The 19,565-nt window shown below is 57.6% G+C and overlaps 1 protein-coding gene across 1 annotated transcript; it reads left to right on the plus strand.

Moving 5' to 3' along the window:
• The first annotated feature begins 4,138 nt into the window (after nucleotides 1–4,138).
• Nucleotides 4,139–6,710, plus strand: FOXF1 (forkhead box F1). Its single transcript, XM_065899238.1, has 2 exons — nucleotides 4,139–5,105; nucleotides 6,550–6,710. Exons 1-2 carry the CDS (start codon nucleotides 4,139–4,141, stop codon nucleotides 6,708–6,710), a joined length of 1,128 nt encoding a protein of 375 aa, XP_065755310.1.
• Nucleotides 6,711–19,565: the final 12,855 nt, after the last annotated feature.

The raw sequence follows: 19,565 nt of genomic DNA on the forward strand, positions 1-19,565 counted from the left end.
AGGACGTGAGGCAATGTCACTGAGCCCATCTGTAAAGGGAGGGATAATATTGACCCGGTAGGGTCATCTGTGAAGGTTAAACAAGTATCCTTGGGGTGTTTAACCACAGTCCTGAGTTCGTGGATGGGAGATTGTGGATTCATGGGTGGGCTCCAGGCATTTGGTGAAACCTTGAAAATCATTCTACAAATGTCGCAGGTATCTTTCCTCTGGAAGGGGTGGGTGTAGGGTTTTAGTTTTCAACAGTTTATCAAAGGGATTCACAGCCCAGAGAAACATCAAGAACATCTGAGAGGTGTTTACAAGGCTTAGCTCAATACCGGGTGCATGGCCAGCAATCGATAAATCCTATTATCGTCATGTGTTTGTGGCGGTGGTTATTATTTTATCACCGTCAGTTCTCCAGTGGGTCTCAGGGCCCTTGAGCCTGGAAAGCCAGGAGTAGGGGGCAACAGAAGCATCTCTAAACACCCCTCTCTCTCCACTCTCGGCCTGTAACGAGGCATCTGGGAGGGTAAAATTCGATGACAGGCAGCCCTTGGAGGCGGAGCAAACCACAGAGAGATGCTCGCTTGGCAGCGCTGGCTGACCCAGGCCAGGGCCTCGGTTTCTCCATCCCCCAAAGGCAGGATCAGGAGCGACCTCTCAGGGCATCTTAAGAGCCGAAAGCTTAGTCTCCGGCCACCTGGAAAGGCCCTCCTTGCCATGGCTGTGGCTCTTTCCAGAACTGGGGGGGGGGGGGGGGGCGGGGGGGAGACCTCCAAATCACACAGCTGGAACTCATTCCCCTCCACTTTACCTCCTGCCCCAGTGGAGATGCGGGGTTGGGGGAGAGCCTCCGTCTGCCGCATTCCTGAGGCTCCGAGGCCGTTCAGCCTCTCCCTGGGCACAGCAACTGCTGGCCTTCCCCGGCAAAGTCTGTTCTACTGTTAGACCTCAGGGGTAAGTGGAGGCCAGGCGGGGCCCTGACTCCACACTTCCTCCCGGGAAGGCCGGAGCTTTCCCACCCCAAAACACACAGCAGCCCGCAAAGGGAGCCGCTGAGAAACAGTGATGTGAAGGAGTGAGGGAAACTGATCTGTGGGTTAGCTGAAGACGGAATCTGTAGCCCTCTCCCAACTAGAGAGGGCCTAAGAGGGAAGGGGGCTACTGGAAAAAGGGGCCCCAACTTCATGCTCTATAGAGCCCCCTCATTTTGGAGCGTCTTGTCAGTGGGGGAGGAGCGAGAGAAAGGGAGGGGTTACTATCACTTTCTGGGAGCCTCGGGGCTTTGCGTTGCACCCCTCGCTGCCTTGGGAGTGGGGCAACCTCCCCCAATAGCCTCTCTTCTAAAGGCCAGATGTGCTCCCGGCAGCTGGTAGTAGCGACCCCTTCCCGGGAACTTCCCTCCCAGCGCCGCGGGGCCTCCTACCCTGCAGCTGCCGTCTGGCGGGGGGAAAAAAAAAAAAAAAGTGATGGAGAGAGAAATGTGAGATTGCGTGTGCGTGGACGTGTGCGCGCGCGAGCGGAGCGGCCGTGCGTGCGATTGCGTGTGCGTGTGCGGCGGGCTGTGTGTGCGCGTAACCGAAAGTGCGTCCTCGGCGGTGGGCAGGCCAGAGCGCTCGTGCAAGGGTTGGGGCGCCTGAGCGGTGTGAGGGGTGTTCTCTGACGTATGGAGGCCGAGGCTGTGCGCGGTGCTCAGGACGCCTGCGGTCGGTGGATGCTGGCTGGGCTCTGGGAAGTGGGAGTGGGTCTGCCAGCGCGCGTCTACCTGCGCGAAGACAACCGCACACGACGCGGTCACATCCCACACTCACCCTTCCCCTGCCGACCGACCCCTGCCTGCGTGCGGAGCCGAGGCCGGGAGAGCCGAGCGAAAGCGCAGCGCAGAGAAGCTGGCTTTCTGGTCTCCCGCGAGCGCGCTCCGCCAGGGCAGGCTACGCCGCCGAGACCCCCAGCTCCTCGCATGGACGTGCCAGGCGTCCCGAAGGCGACGAGGCGTCTACCGCCGAAGCTGAAGGCGTCGGAGCGAGGAGGGGCGTCAGCGGGTTGACAAGGAGGCCCGAGAAACCCGAGAGGCCGGTGGGCTTTGAAAAGCGCCGCGGGGCCGCACTCCGAGCCCGGCACACGCCTCTCGCCCCAGCTCGCGCCTCGGCACGGCGTCCTGGCTCCTCGCGACGACCCGCGAAAACACCCCTCGCCTCCCTCCTCCGAAGTCTGCGAGCGAACAGCACTCACCTGGGTCCCCGCGTGCGGCGTTGCGCCCGGCTCCTGCGCCATCCTGCGCTCGGCGCCACCGTCCCCCCTACCCCGTCCTAGCCCGCACCCCAGCGCCGGGAGGTTGGCGGGGTAAGGCTGCGTGCGAGCCCCCCGCTGCGGGCAGCCCGGCGCGCGAGGGCCGCCCGGGCCCATGCTCCCCGCCCGCGCAGACTGCTTTCCGGAACCTGGCCTGGCGCTCAATGTCAGAGGCCCCCGCGGCGGCGGCAGGCCGAGCCCACAGGGGCATTAGGCCAACTCCCCCCCGCGCACGCGGAATTCTCTATTATTATTATTAAAGAATCCCCCAGAATGTGTTTACGTTGAACCGTATAAACTTCCTGCCAGGGCCTTTACCATCTGCGAGAAATCGGAACCTGCTCTTGGGAAGCGGGGACACAGGGACTGCGGGGCCAAATAGGCGGGTTTTCAGTGTGTATGCTGGGGGGGGGGGTCAACTGAGTTATGTGTGAGCTCAGATCAGCGTGGCGAGTGTGCACGTGAGTGGGAGTAGGTGCGAGCTGAAGCTCCTGTGGGCCTTCTGTGTGCGCGTGAGTGAGCGCACGAGTGGGCACGCACATGCCTGAGGGCCGTGTGCGCGTGAGTGGGAACGAACGCGTGGGTGTGAGTTTGCACGTCTGAGTCTGCGAAGTTTACCGGGTTTGCATGTGCATCAGTGTATGCGTGTGTGCACGAGTGCACAAGTGAGTGAGCGAGCGTGGCCGCCTGTTCGGGAAGCCCGTGAGATGTCGGTCTCCGCAAGGCCAGACGTTCTCACTCGCTCCCCGAACAGCCTGCGGCGCCGGAGACAAAGCGGCAGCGACCCGCCCTGCGCTTTCGTTTTCCGCCCGCGCTCGGCTCCATCGGCTGCCCGCCCGCTCGCGCCGGGCTGGGCGAGTCCGAAAAGCCCCGGGCGCGGCGCAGTCCTTCCCGGGGCGGGGAGAGTGGGTAGGCGGTCCATCGCGGGAACACACGCCCGCCGGCCGCGGGGACCCGTAGCCGAACCGGCTGCGTCCGCGATGGTCACGACCCGGCGGCCACGGCCGCCACTGCAGTTGCGATTTGCCACCGAGCAGTACGCGTCGGGGAAGGCCCGGGACCCGGGGTGCGTTTCCCTCCGCGTGGGCCGGGCGGGGAAGGCGGGGGGCCTGGCGCAGCTGGGCTGAACCGCGGGCCGAGGGCGCTTTAACACTTGCTCGCCAGGTTGGTGGAGGCGGGGCGGGTTCTGCAGGCGGACGCTGGGAGGCGAAGGTGGGGGCCCTTTAAGCGCCCACCACCGCGGGGGCCGGAGGGGGGCAGGGAGGGGAGAGAACTCCTGGAGGGTCTTACGCTGGCCCGCGAGACGCCGCCGAGAGACAAGGCAGAGAGGGCGGCCTCGGCTGGAGTCGTGGAGCCGAGCGCCGCGGGTGGTGGGGACCGAGCGCTGCTCCCCGCGGGGGCGCACGGCCACCGGCCCGAGAGGTGGTGCCTCCCCCGCAAAACCGGTGGGGGGGCTTCCTAGCGGCCTCCGCCCAGGCTGCAGAGAGCCTGCTCTCAGCCTCTGCTCGGCTCCTTCCCTTGTGGGAGGGCGAGAGGGAAAGAGGGAGGAGAGTAGGTGGGGGGAGGAGGCAGCTGGAGAGAGAGGGGGCTCTGCGCCAACCGCCCGCGGATCCATCAGCTCCTCGGGGAGGACGAGCGAGCGAGCGAGCGAGCGAGCGAGCGGGCGGGGGAGGGCGCGCCGAGGCTCGCTCGGGAGAAGTGGCCGCCGATGACGGCAGAGGTGCAGCCAGCCCCGCGCGCGCAGCCCCCTCCCCCTTGCCCTCCTCCCCCTCCCCCTCCTCTTCCTCCTCCTCCTCCTCCTCCTCCCGGCTCGTCGGCGGCGCAGAGCAGCAGCGGCAGCGGCGGCGGCGGCAGCAGCCACCCGATGTCTTCGGCGCCCGAGAAGCAGCAGCCACCGCACGGCGGCGGCGGGGGAGGCGGCGCGGCCATGGACCCCGCGTCGTCCGGCCCGTCCAAGGCCAAGAAGACCAACGCCGGCATCCGGCGCCCCGAGAAGCCGCCCTACTCGTACATCGCGCTCATCGTCATGGCCATCCAGAGCTCGCCCACCAAGCGCCTGACACTCAGCGAGATCTACCAGTTCCTGCAGAGCCGCTTCCCCTTCTTCCGCGGCTCCTACCAGGGCTGGAAGAACTCGGTGCGCCACAACCTCTCGCTCAATGAGTGCTTCATCAAGCTGCCCAAGGGCCTCGGGCGGCCGGGCAAGGGCCACTACTGGACCATCGACCCGGCCAGTGAGTTCATGTTCGAGGAGGGCTCCTTTCGGCGGCGGCCGCGCGGCTTCCGAAGGAAATGCCAGGCGCTCAAGCCCATGTACAGCATGATGAACGGGCTCGGCTTCAACCACCTCCCGGACACCTACAGCTTCCAGGGCTCCGCCGGCGGCCTCTCGTGCCCGCCCAACAGCCTGGCGCTGGAGGGAGGTCTGGGCATGATGAACGGCCACTTGCCGGGCAACGTGGACGGCATGGCTTTGCCCAGCCACTCGGTGCCCCACCTGCCCGCCAACGGTGGCCACTCGTACATGGGCAGCTGCGGCGCCGCGGCGGCCGGCGAGTACCCGCACCACGACAGCTCGGTGCCTGCTTCCCCACTGCTGCCCGCGGCCGCCGGTGGGGTCATGGAGCCCCACGCCGTCTACTCAGGCGCGGCGGCCGCCTGGCCGCCCTCCGCCTCCGCGGCGCTCAACAGCAGCGCCTCCTACATCAAGCAGCAGCCCCTGTCCCCCTGCAACCCCGCGGCCAACCCCCTGTCCGGCAGCCTCTCCGCGCACTCCCTGGACCAGCCGTATCTGCAGCAGACCAGTCACAACACCCCCGCTGAGCTGCCAGGTGAGTGGGGAGGCCGGGCCGTGCCAGCCCCGAGGGGAGCCCATCTGAGTGCACTGCAGACCCAGCCCCCAGAAGCTGCCGCCCGCCCTGGGCCACAGCCTGCGGCCGCTTCTGCGCGCCGCCAAGCCCCCCAGGGTGTCTCTCAGCCCCACCTCCCCCCATTTGAGGCGCGAGTGCAGCCTGGAGCCCCCAGTATAGACTAAGAGGTCGTTTTCTCTCCTTTTCTGTTTCAACTCCCAGCTGCTGAGGTGCAGCCCCAGCCTGGCCAGGTAGGCCCCATCCTCACCAAAAAGACTTATTAGACTCCAATATTCTAAGTCCCCTCAGGTCCCTTAGCCCCCGCACACCTCAGCAAGTTCCCAGGATGGAGCCAGGCCCAGCCCCGGACAGCTGGCTCACTCTCCCCACTCGCCCCAGAAAAGCTGCGGGAGAGCCGCCTCTGCTCTGAGCCGGGCAGGACGGAAGAGTTAGGCCCAAAGCCGGCCAGGCTGCACGCCTGCTCAGAGGCTCAGAGCCCGGCCTTTCAGGAATCAGGCCTGGGCCACGCGAACATTGAGTCGGGGCATTTTGTGGTGACAGAGGCAGAGAGGGGCCCCGATCGAGGGTCAGAGTTGCAGGCCCCCCACACAGCCTGTTTCTCAGGAGCCAGGTCTTCAGGTCTCCAGGTACCGCCCCACCCCCAGTCCTCCGAGAAGGAAGGGGCACAGCAATCTTCCCCTCTGAACCCTCCATCTCGGCACCCACTAGCAGCCTTCTGGGCCTGGTTCTGAGAAGAGCTTGGAGTGATCCAAGCAGGGGCCTGCCAGGAGTCAGCTGTCAGCAGCCTGTGGGGGGGAGGAGCCGGGCCTGCCTGGAGGCTGGAGGGGCCTCTGCGCCGGGTTGCCCAGCTTGGGCGGCTTCAAACTCCAGGCGGGCTCCAGCTGTCCCAGAGGCTTGGTTCTCAAAGGGCCCTTCATCTGAGAAGCCACCCTTGGCCCCCGTGTTGGCCCCTGCCGGCCTGGCTGGCTGCTCTGGAGCCACCGCAGCCTTTGGGGTTGGAAGGTGGCTGCCCAGCACCAGGCACAGGCCCCAGGCTGCCCTGGAAGTGGAGGCCGCTGGACCTTCTCTGTTGGCGCATCTCGGCCCCTCTCACCACTTCCCCGTCAGCCTCTGGAAGGCCCCGGCCCAGGCTCGGTGTCCAAGGTGGGAGAGGCCCAGCCAGCAGGCGCTCAGGGGAGCAGGGATCCTTGCCAGTGTCTGGGGATCTTCCCTTTGGGCGCCGGCCCCACGGAGACCGGGAACTCAGACATGGGGAGGCGCTGTGGAGGGGAGGCCTCCAGCCCTGCGCCCGAGCCGGGCAAGCCTGCCCCGTGCACCCCTCGGGCAAAGGTGCTTCTCCACCTGGAACTCTGGCCTCCGGAGGCTAACCCTTTAACGTCCCCTCTCCTGTCGCCCTGCCCTGCAGGCATCCCGCGGTACCACTCGCAGTCGCCCAGCATGTGTGACCGAAAGGAGTTCGTCTTCTCTTTCAACACAATGGCATCCTCGTCCATGCACTCAGCCGGCGGTGGCTCTTACTACCACCAGCAGGTCACCTACCAAGACATCAAGCCGTGCGTGATGTGAGGCCACAGCCCCCGGGGCCCTCCGGGCAGGGGCTGGCCGGGCACTGGGACTTCGGAACCCATCGCCAGAAACTGCTTTATTTTCGAGGTATAACCGTCGGCAGAAGAAAAGGGTTTGACCCCTCCCCGACCGGATTATTCGGGAAAGGAATCCCCGAGGCAACGACGGAGCCCCGCTGTCGGCACCTCCCCGCCACCCGCTCAACAGTTTCTTTAAAATGGTGGTGGTGGGTCCTGATCTGACTGCAGCTGTTGAAAAATAAATACCTATTTTTGATCCTATTGAAACCGGCTGAGAAGGTGCTGTGTTGGGGAAAAACCCTCAACATCTAAACAAGCTTTCTGCTGAGGTCTCTCCCCCTCTTCCCCTCCAATGGCCAAAGTCGGGGGAAGGAGAAAGGCCAACGTGTGAGACCGTCATCATCAAATACTTTTATTTTTTGGTTGAGTATTTATCTTTTTATTTTTAATTTTTTTGAAAGAATGTCTTGGAATGCGCGTCTCCTTTCAGAGCCATCTTTTGCAGGGAAGGGGGGGGGCAAGAAATCGCCTTCTCCCTCCCCACCTCAGAAGTCCTCCATCAACCACAGGTGGATCCTTGTGCGAATAACTTGCATTTCTGAAGCCACTGCTCGTCTTAGGAAAGAAACCAGAAGGAGCCCAGAAGCGGCGGCTCTCGGGCCTCTGCGGCCGTCCCCCTCCGCCTTCCTCTCCATCCTTCTCTTCAGTGTTTCTGGTTTGGTTTCTAACTTTATTTTGACTTTTTTGGTCGGTGTTTTTCTCCCGAGACCTGGCTGTCTCCTGATCTCTACTGTAAACCTTCTGGTGGGAGAGTGAGGAAAACACGGCGCCGCGGGGACCGGGAAGGCCCGCTGAGCGCTCGGATTCAGGATTGCGGTGACGCAGAAAGGTTAAGGCACTTTTAAAAAAAACGATAGCAAGGCTCATCCTGTTATTTATTCTACTTTCTTTCCCTAATAATCGAAACACCGCATAGGCTCCTCCGTTTATCAGTATTAATGGTGTAACTTTGTTGGCAATATTTGCCGCGTAGATTTTTTTTTTTTAGGTATCCATTGTAAATTTGAAACTAAGTCCGATCTGTGTAAAGACAAATTTCCATATGTTTTATATAAATAAATAAATATATATATATATAAAATGAAGGCCCCCCCTTTTTTTTAGTATTTTGGCTGCTGGGGTGCAGCGTTTGTGACACGTATTTTAAATTTCCTTCTGCACTGTATAAAAATGACGATTTGAGGATGTTTTTGCCTTTTGTGTATTTTTTCCTAAAAAAGAACAAAAATAAAAATGTATGACATTTGTACATGGCCTTTAATATTGTATCAACTAGAAATAAAATCGCATGAGTATTTTATTGGGATTGGAGAATATCTTCCAAATACAGACAGAAACGAGCCCGGGATCTCCAGCCTTTTTTTTTTTTTTTAATTTAAAGTATGGATGATTCTTAATCCTTTTTTCTTCTTTTTTCTTTTTTGACTAATCCTTCTCTTTTCACTCTTCATTTCACACTGAAGTGAAATCTGGACGAGGGTAACTCTTTTTCTTGGCTTCTGTTTTTTAAGAAGAGCCCTCTGCCCCTCTAAATGTCATTTCTTGTTTTAAAGAAATAAGCAAACGTTTAAAGAAAAACTATAGTTGTCCCTCCCCCAGGGAAAAAACATATACATACGTATATATATATATATATATATATGTATATACATAAAATATTTTACACTTTTGTTTTGGCCACTCCAAGACCAATGAGAATTGTACTTTGAGTTTCAGACTTTACTGTTCCCATATTCTAGCTGTTATAAATCATGGAACACCTTTTAAGGTTTTTTTTTTTTGGTAGGATTTTTTTTTTTTTTTTTTTTTTTTGGTGCCCTGCACTTGGTTTTCCCCAATGGAGAAGCGAGTAAAATTGGAGCAGGAAAAAGGCTGTTGGTGGGAGAGCAAGGTGATAGACATGTTTCCAATCTGCTTCCATTTCCCCCTAAATCATTAGGGGAAAAAATCCATTTGAAAAAGTCTGTCTCCCCTACTGACCCTCTTTCTATTCCAATTCCCAGCTACCTAGGAAAACAAACACAATAAAGTCACATTGTCGGCGCAGCCGTTCGAGACCCACCGCAGTTTCTCCGCATCGTGGGGTCGTGAGCCTCTGAACCTGCTTCTTCTCAAATTTGACATTCTGGACGTGAGGGCAATTTCTCCGGTGCTCTGTTACATCAAAATTATCAATAAACTCGCCCAGGCAATTAATGCCCCAAACTAACAGCTGTCTATAAAACCGAGATAAAGGGCACAGGAAAAAGCCGGCGACTCCGTCCCTCGGGGTCTTGGGCGGCCGAAGCGGCGAGCCCGGGTCTCCTGGGCAGCGGGCGGGGAGCAGCTTCATGGAGGGCGGAGGAGGCCACCTCTCCGCACCCCGTGCCTCCCGTTGGTGCCCAGAACGGGGCCAGAGAAAAGCCCCCAGGCCTCCAGTGCAGGAACGTCGTGCTGGGGCTCCAGACAATCTTGGCAGGGAGGCAGGCAGGCTGGAGTGGGGCCCCCTGCTTCCTCCATCGGAGCCTGCGCCCCAATTAGGATGGAGGCTCCGGGGAAGTGGGGCTGATTAGGAGAAACCCAATGCCAGCCCAGTCGGCGCGCTCCCTGTCTTCTCGGGCAGCATCTCCAGCCCCCGCACCCACTCCCTTGGCCCCTTGGTGCGCCCTGGTAGCACGTGGCTTTGGCGCCGCTGGACCAGAGTGGGGGATGGGCGGCGGCGGCGAACCCCGGTCTCCTGTTCCTCTCCCCCGGAGCGCCTTCCTTTCAGCAAGATCTCCCGGCGTGCTCACGTCCGGGCCAGGCCAGGTGGGAGGCACCCAGAGGGGCCCGTGCAGGAAAACCAGCCCAGGGATCAGGGATGGGTCTGGCCTGCCTGGGGCCTGACCCGGAGCCTGGGGATGAGAGCAAAGTCCAGCCTTCCCCGCGGGGAGCGTGTGGCTCCAGGCACACCCGAAAGGGCCAGATTCTACAGGCATAATTGCCTCCACGCCCAGGACCAAGATTTCACGAAGCCGCCCGCTGCCCCCGCACAAGACCACATTCACTCGAGTCTTCCCCAAGGCCCGTTTCGGCCTGGCTCGCACAGGGACCGCGGGGATGAAGCTCCCACCACCGGTGCCAACACAAAAGCGTGCACGGCGTGGGCAAGTTACCAGCTTAAAATGCAAAGGCGCTTCTGAGTCCGGTGCAAAATCACAGCCCTGGGTGCATAAAGGGGTATCATTCTAGCTTAGGGACATTTTCGAGAGAATTAATTCAAAAGTTCTGCACACGTCTTTAGGGGGTTTGTCCTGGAACAACGCAGTCAAAATACCCCAAGGGTATGAATACTCCCCAAAACAACAGGCCAGGAGGTGGGGCAGCGGCCAGGATGTTCCCGATAGGGCTTCTGTTCGTGAATTACACCTCCCGTGGCAGTTCTCTGCGCAGGGCCCACGGCTGGGACACAGCTGAACCTCGGCTGCAGGCCATCGCAGCCCCAAGCGGCAGCAGCAGCAGCAGCGGCGCCTTGGCGCGGTGTCCCGGCTCCCCAGCCCCTGGCAGACGAGAGCTGCAGGCCTGGCGACCAGTCGGCACTCAGGGCGCGTGCTTCCGAAGGGAAAGTGCCTTCCTGGTCCTGCCGTTTCCTTTGCCCTTTGGGGCTGGAGGGCTAGGGACAGGGAGGGGAGTGGGGGGGCACTGAAGGCCTGGCTCCCCGCCTGCAGCTCTCCTGGAAGCAGTGCAAAGATGGAGCTAGAGTCCCAGCTCCAGCACCACTTGACCTGGGTGAGACATGTTACCTCGGAGCCTCGGTTCTCCTCACCTCAGTGGTCAGCGAGGTGACACCTGCCAGGAGCAAGCGGACAGCCTAGCTCCAGGACGCCCAGCCAGGAATGGCTATGAGGTGCGCATTTCTTATCCTCCTCCCCTGGAGTGTGGGATGGGTGTCAAACGAGTTGCAAGAACCCATATTCTACAAGGCCTCCTGCTCAGGGACTCGGGCAAACCAGCTTGGGAACCACTGGACGCCCCATCTTCCAGTATGACGCACCTGGACTTTCCCTCCGTTCCCAGGGAGAAGGAAGACGTCCCACTGGGCTCCAAAGATGGGATTCTAACGTGGGGCTGAGTCAGGAGTTCGGTTCCGATGTGGACCCTCCCCAGGATCTCCGAACCCTGCGCTCAAGGGCTTCACTTCTGAGGGTGGTTCAGAGCGCGGCCCAGGAACTGCCCTCATCAGAAATACTAGGGGTGTCTGCTCACAGATGGGGGCAGGGGCAGGTGCTGAGAGTCACTGGGTTAGAATCTCTGGAGGTGGGACCCGGGAATCCACAGGCTCACAGACGTCCAGGTGGTCCTGATGGGCACTAAGTTTAGAGTCTGTCGTCCAGCATTCTCTGGGCTCCTGAGAAAACCCCGGTGAAGGAGTCTCATTGTGGCCTCTGCTGCCCCCTCCCGCCCAGTGGCCCAGCCAGCTCGTGGCCCTAAGCAGCGGCTGATGGGGGGGCACTTGGCGCCCAGGCGAGCAGACACGGGGCTCGGGTTTGTGCAGGAGGCGCCTTGCGCTGGCCACGCGGCCGTCCTCTCTCCACACCACCTCTGTCCACCTTCTCGGCAGCCCTCTCAGGCAGGTCCTACAACTTACTGCCCTCGACTCCAGATTCAGAAATGAGCTCAGAGAGGTTAGGGGACTTCATCAAGACACTGCTGGTAAGAGGTGGAATTTGGACTCAGACCCAGGACTTTCTGACCACAAAGCCCATGTCCCTAACCACTGTGCCCCATGGCTCCTGGACACCCATTTTCCTCCAGCCATGAGGCCTAGTGATAAAAGAGGGAAGCTGAAGTGTGGTCCGTGACCCAGCCTCTGCCAGCCTCCTGCCTCCGCCGGGGAGATGGCAATGGTCAGGGGCAGCACAAGGGACTGGGGTCCCTCTGATCCCCCCTGCCTGCATCTGGATGCGGGGGGGAGGCCCTCCTAGCAGCCCCAGCTCAGACCCCTGACTTTCACCTCCTCTCTGGGACAGTGGACCTGGTTTTTGTAGGTTCCCACCACCGGCCTCCATGAGAGATCCCTTCACTTCCTTGGGCCCCTCAGTCCAACGGAGAAAAACTCAAACAAAAGATGAAACTCAAGGAAGAGAGGCCAGTTGGGGCAGCGTATGTGGCTGCGCCCTCCTGCTCTGCCTCTGGAATCTTCTGGGTACCAAGAGCTCAGAGTTCTGGGCTGCTTTGAGGAGGGAGGCCCTTGTTTAGCATCTCCCGCTGGCACGCCACGCCCACTCACGATGGCGCACTGACTTATTGTGGGACCGAGACAAATCATGGGCCCTTAACAACCATATTGATCTCTGTGCTCTGGGGATAGGCAGGGGAAGAGGGACAACTGACTCTGCAAGTGTAAAATACCATTGGCACGAAACACAAGACATCTGGCACAGATTCACTCATTCGGGGACACTGAGTACCCACTGCCCTCTGCCATCAGGTCAGACAAGACTCAGCGGCTGACACACCCCTGCTGACACTGGTCAACAGACCAGCGCACTGTCTCCAGCACCAGGATACCTGGGGCCGGTCGTGTCAACACCCTAAAGAGGCAACGTCACCAAGGCCAAGGCAGCCCAAGCCCCCAGCGGAGGCAGAAAGCTGGTGCTGTTCAAGACCCCCGTGTGGGCATGGTCACCAAGGTCCCCTCCAACTCCTACAGCACGGGCTGCCTGAGGACGCCGAGAAGGGCGAGCCTGTCCAGAGTGGACAGAGGCGCTGGGGCCGGTGTAGACCGTGCCCTGCGGCTGATTTCCTGCAGTTCACTGTGTCAGTGGGGTGGCAGCCCAGGGAGAAACGCTGCAACTGGACAGCGGTCTGAGGAGTAACGGTGGTGGTAAGCCTCCCCAGGCTTATGTCATTAAAACCACGGCATCACACCAGGGAGGAGGCACGGGCTCCGTGAACCCTGCTGTGTCAGGCTTCACGACCACGGGGCATGCCGGGCCCTCAGATGTCCCCTGGAAAAGGAGACAACGTTTCTGTATTCGGAAATTTCCACCAAAGCAAGCCCCATAGTTCAGCACACCGTGTTTCTGGGTTCTGCTGTAACACCTTTGCGTGGTCACAGCTTGGGGTGAAGCAGGGAGGGCTGGGCCATCTCTGTCCAAATGGTCAGAAGCCTTCCCTGGGCAGAGAGCTCGGGGCAGGGGACCCTCCCCGGGAGAGGAGGCAGCCTGGCACCTGAAGGGTCCCAGGGATTCCGCCCCTGGCTGTTTCTGAGGGGGCAGCGCCACCTGCTGTCCACCTCGCCGTTTTTGTTGGGATAACAGCAGGGACCCACTGAGGAAAATTGATTTCACCTGAACGTGGACAGAAGCTGTGCACAGATGAACCTGATTCTGATGTTTCAGGGTCTCTGACCTTTGCTAAGGTGCAGCTGGCGTTTTTTTGGGAGACAGCTAAACTAAATGAATTTAGTCTTTTCCTAATTACACAAATGATAGGGCTTACTTAAACTGTAGAAAGGTGAAAGGAAGAAAGCAAACATGGCTTCAAACCCACCCCTCGAGACAGCGTGTCGGCTCCAGGAGACGTCTCCCTGCCCTGCCCTGCCCTGCCCACACGGAGACCTGCCGACCCTGGAAGAGCAGGCGATGAACCCAGGATTGAGACCCTGGGAGTCAGAGAGCCCGAGTCTGAGTCCCAACTCCACTGCTTCCCAAGTGTGAGCTCGGGCTGGTGCCTCCCCACTATGCCTCAGCTTCCCCATCTTTAAAATGGGGGTGATGGTAGGAGAACTCCTCTCAAAGGATTAAGTGATTAGAAAATCTATGAAGGGCTTACAGGTGAAGAAACCGAGAGGGCAAGCACTCCACCTGAGGTTGCACAGCAAGGGCCCGTCAGAGCTGGATTCACCGCCAACCCTGGCGGGTGTGGCTTCAACACCATTTGCCTCCACCACTAAATCAATTGTCTCTGGTGTCCCCACGGGCCACCCTGGCTCCCAGCTACCTCGGAGGCCGGCTGGTAGTCAAGAGATGATGACGGGCAGGCTTCTCCCTTGATGGTGGGGAGAGGCCCTGGGACTGAAGGCCAGCTCCGCTGTGTGACCTGAACAAGTCAGATAACCTCCGGGAGCTACATCTTCCTCACCTAGAAAATGGGAACGTAACAACACCTGCTTCATGGGATTCTTCTAAGGGTTAAGTGAGTTAATCCAGCCTCCGAGGCAGGCAGGCATGTTTAGTTTGCTCACAACTCAGCACTTCAGGGTCTGAGTTTATTGCTTCCAAAACATCCGAAGTGCAAAATGTCCACATTACGTGGTCACATGTCAGCTCCCATTATAACTTTTGTGATTTATGGACGTCGGAAATAAAGAATTCCATTCACAAGAAGAAATCCTGCCCCACTGGAGGAACAGGAGTGTGGGTTCCGCTATTCGGAAGTCTCTGCTTGTTTGAAAGATCTCCCAGGCAGCCTCCAGTGAAAACCTAGGATGATGACAAGGCCTGGCAAAGCAAGTGGGACTCACAGGGCAGGGCGTGGTAGGGGACAAGAGGGGCTCTGCCACGCACCGGGGAACAAGCCATCTCAACTCGGTGCCTCAGCTAGCTGCCTCGTCTACACGTGCAAAAAGATACGGGGCTATTTCAGGCAACAGAGGGAAAGCTGGCCTGGCGACCCTCAGACCGAGGGCCTCCAACAGGGGCAGCTACCTAGTGACGTGCAGATCAGAATTGAAGGCAGCAGGACACACGCAACGGAGAGTGGACAAAACCCACCGCCCGCTGCCTGGAGACTCTCCCGCAGGCTCCTGAACTGAGCAGCCCCAGCCCCAGGGTGTCTCCGCCACTAGCATGTGTGCACCTGGGGGTATCACCCCACCCTGCACCTCTCCTCTAGAAAATGACCCGGTTGTGTGTGCCTCTTTCTACCTTAGGTGGCAAGGTGAAGGTGACCCACAGTGAAAGAAGACAGATAACTCTGGCCTAGTCTGCCATCAGCTACAACCCGACTCCTGGCTTCACTACCACAGCTGGGGGACTGTGGGCCAGTTACCCGTCTGTTACCCGCTTCCCTCAGAAGCGACTGTGAGGGTCAGGTGCAATCACACGCTCGCGCATCTCTATAATTTGTATTTCTAAACTGTATCCCCAGTAGTGTGTATTTATAAGTGCATCACGTAATTCACAGAGTAACGTTGTTATACGTGAAATTATGCAACTATCAATGAAGAACAAATCACCCTCTACACTTAGAGCGGCAGAAAGCATTCGTTTCACTCCTGACTGAGACCTGGGCGGGGCTCAGCGGAAACGGCCCTTGTCTGCTCCAGGAGACATCAGCCGAGAGACGGCTCACCTGGGGTTGGGGACCGACTTTCAAGATGGCACACCCACGAGGACGGTGAGGTGGTGGTACGCACTCCTCTGCTAGGCCCCGGCCCAGGCAACTCGGGCTTCCTCACAGCGTGGGGACCAGGCTCTGAGGACAAGCGTCCTGAGAAGATGAGGGGAAAACCGCCAGGTCCTCAGCCTCCGCATGCCAGCCAGCAGTGTTCACCCAGCTGCCCAGGGCCCAGATCCACGGGGATCGGCACAGACCCCTTCGCTCAGTGGGGCTGTTGAATAACCTTGGGCTAACACTTCACAACTTCCACAGCATTTTAAACAGCTCAATAAATTTGAGCCATTACCATCAGGAGTGAAGACAGAAGCCAACCCAGCTGAGCTCGGCACCCCACCCTCAGCTGCAGAACGGTTGGGGGCCCAGGCGGGCGGCGCCCGTCAAAGAATACTGCGGGAGGTGACTGTAAATTCACCTACACACTAATCTCTTCTTCCTGCTTTTATGTATGGAGTTTTGTGTCAGATTTATCTTGAAGACAGACTTCCCCAGGATAGCCGTGCCCCACCCCACCCCACCCCCTAAAAAAACCCATTTTGAAAATGACTATAGAGTCCACAGTATCTACTGTATTTGGAACATTGGTTGGGTTAGATCCAGATACAGGGGAAGTGAGGTTAGCAATACCCATTCAGCTCTCTCTGCTAGTGCAGGGGGTGTGAGAAGCAGAACTGAAGTTTTGGAAGAGTCCTCTGCAAGCCAGGTGCTTCCTGGGAGCCTGTGGGGGGAGGCAGGTGGTAAGAGGCGGCAATGCTCCCCAGGAAAACAAGAGGTGAAGGGAAGGATCCTCAGTTTTGCTCCTTTGGCAAAAAGGCAGAAAGCTTCACCTCATAACGATCATCTGGCCCCAGTTCCTTAAAATCCAGCGCAAAGCTTTCTCAGGCTTGGCCAGTAAGGGTGCTGGGATGGATTGTTGATGTCTGCTGTGGGTGTGGGTGTGGATGGAGAGCTGGATTTGCCCCATGTTTACCATCCCTGGACCCGATTACTGTTTCTTTTTAAATGTTGCTCTCATCTGACATTTTATCTCCTCTCCAGTATCTCTTCACCAAACATAAACTCTTTTGTGGTTTTAGCTACACGGGCTCTCTTTTCTTGGGTAGTTTTATTCTCAGCCTTTTCTATCTGCAGTCTTGGGCCATCGTGTTTCTTTCTCCTCGTGCGGCATCTGGGGGAGGTCTGTGTGCGTCGCTGGATGGGAACCACGAAGGCCAAATGATGGCCGAAGGACAATGGGAGGGCAGACCTACAGAACCCCTCCCCTGAGAGTCTAGGAGGGCTGGCTCCCACACGCCCTGGCCGCTTAGGTGCTGCTGGCTGGGTTGGGGAGGGTGGGGTGTGAACAGCGTTATCCCTGCTCCTCTGCTGGTAGAGGAAGTACAGTCAACCCTTGGTATCTGTGGGGGACTGTTTCCAGGAGCCTCCGTAGATACCCAAATCCACCGATGCTCAAGTCCCTTATAGCCAATTGTGTAATACAGTCGGCCCTCCATATCCATGGGTTCCACATCCAGGACTCAATAATTGCAGTTGGGTGAACCCACGGTTGGTGCAGAACCTGCAGGTGTTGAGGGCCAACCGTAATGTAGAGAAGCCGGCAGGGCTCCTGGGGCAGAGGCCAGGGTCCAAGTACCTGCTGTACCTCTGCCGGGGTCTGGAGCCCCGAACAAGCCCGTTGCGCTTTCTGAGAGCAGCTGTTTCCACTTGTAACAGTCACCCAGTCCAGAGGCCGATTTTAGAAGTAGGAGACACACGTTGTAAAGCTTATTTATCTTAACATTCCCCCAAACGACTTAAGTAATACTAAATAAAATCATTTATGCATAGTGACAAATTTTAGACAAGAACACATAGAAATTTCGATGCTTAAAGACACCGGTTAATGCCGTCGCTTGGAGAAGCATCCCGCAGACAGCTCATCCTGGAGGGCTCATTTGGATTCCATACCCACCAAAACCTGACATTCCAGGAGAGGACCAGGAATAAGTTCTTCCTTAAATTCAGGGCCCTGCCCACCCTTTCCTAACCCAACATTAGAAAACATTCTTTTATTATTTCCAAATTCCTTCACTTTTATGTTTAGATATTTAATGAGCCTGGAATTTATTTTTACGTGTGGTACGACTTAGAAGTAAATCCAAGCTGCTTTATTCACCCTTCAAAACAGCAGATCTAGAGGAGGTCCTGTCGCTATGCCCACTCACAGTTGAGCTCGTGGACGCTCAGACAGGAGGTACCAGGCGGCAGCGACACTGATGCTCTCGGCCGAGCCTGCGTGATGCTGAAGCTCAGGCTGTTGATCCTAGCTATGTGTTAAAACTGCACAGAGGAAAGACTGGAAGTAAATAAGGGGCAGTGTCAAGGCTGCTTAAGTGGTGGAGTGAGGGGTGACACTCTTTGTACTTCTGATATCCCCAAATTTCCAGAATGGGTTAAGTTTACTTTTATAAACAGAAAAAAATCTAAGTGACGGTGAGCAGTGAGCCTTAAAAGAAACAGAACGTTACAAGCGTTCAGGCCTTAGAAACAAACATGCTCAACCCTCTCTTTGTAAAGATGAGGACGCTAATGCCCGGAGCGGCTCTGTGACTTGCCGACAACATAGGAACCGTCAGCAGACACGGTGAAGCCCCAGGGCCAGCGCTCGCCGTGCAGAGTCGAGGGTGGCAGGAGTCTCCTCGCATCTGCAAGCAAAACTGCAGCGCCACTCAGGAAAACACAAGATGCGACCCACGAATCGTGACCAATCCACTTAAAAGGGGTTCATACAGTCTCAGCAACTTGCCAAGCGCTCCGTTTCCATTATTTTCTAATATGCGAATCATACAATTATGATGCTGACAGATACTCAAGAACTTTGAGAACAAAAAGCAGGGTCCCTGAGGGCCCCTCCTGGCGGCGCTGAGAACTACGGCTCTGGGGCTGCCCGAGGCGAATGGAGGGGAGGCGTGCAGGTGACACATCTGGAGGGCTTATATTTCAGGCCCTTGGTCCTAGTTTCCCTCATACAAACCTACTGTCCACAAATATAAAAAAAATGATGAATGCATTCAGATGATCTGTATATCAATACACCTGGATTATTCCGGCTGAAAGTGACAGAAAACCCAGCACTCTGGCTCAACCCGGAGGGATCATCCCTGATGCGCACAACGCAACAGTCTAAGGTGCTGGCGCCAGACTCACCAGACACCGGACCCCAGGGCTGAGGCCCGGACCCGGCCCCCCGCTGGCTCCGACGGAGCCCTTCACATTTGCGTTTCTCCTGAGTTGCTGTGTATCAGCAGGCGGTTCTCACGGCTGGGGCTGGGGCACAGTGGGGAGTAAAGGCAGGGACAGACTCACTTCCTGCCCTCCTGTAGCACTACTCCAACGGCAGCAAGCCAACGACAGAAACATCAACCAACACTGAACAACAACATGCCAAAGACAGGAGGCATTCTGGGAAAAACGGGGAACCAACCGGAACGGAGCAAGGAGTTCCGATATCAGGTCGCTACTCTGGACTGGGCGGTCAGTCAGCCTGGGATGGTCAAGCTGAACCCAAGTGACAAAACGAAACCAGCCAAGGGACAGGGGCTGGGCAGAGAAAGAGTGAGCCCAGAGGTCCTACGGCCTGGACTGCCCTGCGTTAAGATATTCTACCCCCTGGTTTTGCGCATGTCAACGTGGAGTCTGCATTTAACCGAGCAAATCTAAGGATCAATTCTCTTTCCAAAGTCTCCACCGCATTTTCACTGTAAAACCAACGAGAAAAAGCCTTTTCAAAGGGAGACTGAGAGCCTTGAGAACCGTATCTTCAAAGTGCAGGCAAGGCCTGCCCCTTGAGGCATGATAATGGGTTTAAAACATGCTCAGTAAGACCCTCTGGTGGAAAAATAAAAATGTCCCGTGCAGATACATTTGAAAAAAAAAATGAAATCTCCACCTAAATGCTTATCTTGACTTTTCACCCAGGATCACTGCAAAAGCACTTCCGTTTAGAAAGCACAGTTCAGCCAAAATCCCGCTTGATTTTCAGGAACAGAGAAATGGAGGGAAAGAAAACATACGGAAAACATAACGACAGTGGACAAATGAGTGTGTGAGCATCTGTCTGGCCTCGTCTGTGACGCAGGCTGGGACAACTCATTGACAGCCAGGATTTCCTAGACACAGAGCTCCCTGCTGTTCGGGGGCAGCTGGCCGAGAGCAGAGGGTGTTCACCCCGGGGGAGGAGCCTGGCTGGAAAGGTAAGGAGGGGACAGAGGTGAGACCACACAGCCGAGGGTCCATGTCAGATTGGCCTCCATCTCCGACACCAGGACTGGGGTGTGAGAAGCAGTCTGTACCCAGGGGACTGAACCACCTGGCTTCTGCGAGCTAAGCGCATCTTTTCCCTTCTAGCAGTGCCAGGCCGAGGAGCCAGGAACAC

Source organism: Phocoena phocoena, chromosome 20, assembly GCF_963924675.1.
Source record: "Phocoena phocoena chromosome 20, mPhoPho1.1, whole genome shotgun sequence".
Classification (NCBI taxonomy): domain Eukaryota; kingdom Metazoa; phylum Chordata; class Mammalia; order Artiodactyla; family Phocoenidae; genus Phocoena; species Phocoena phocoena.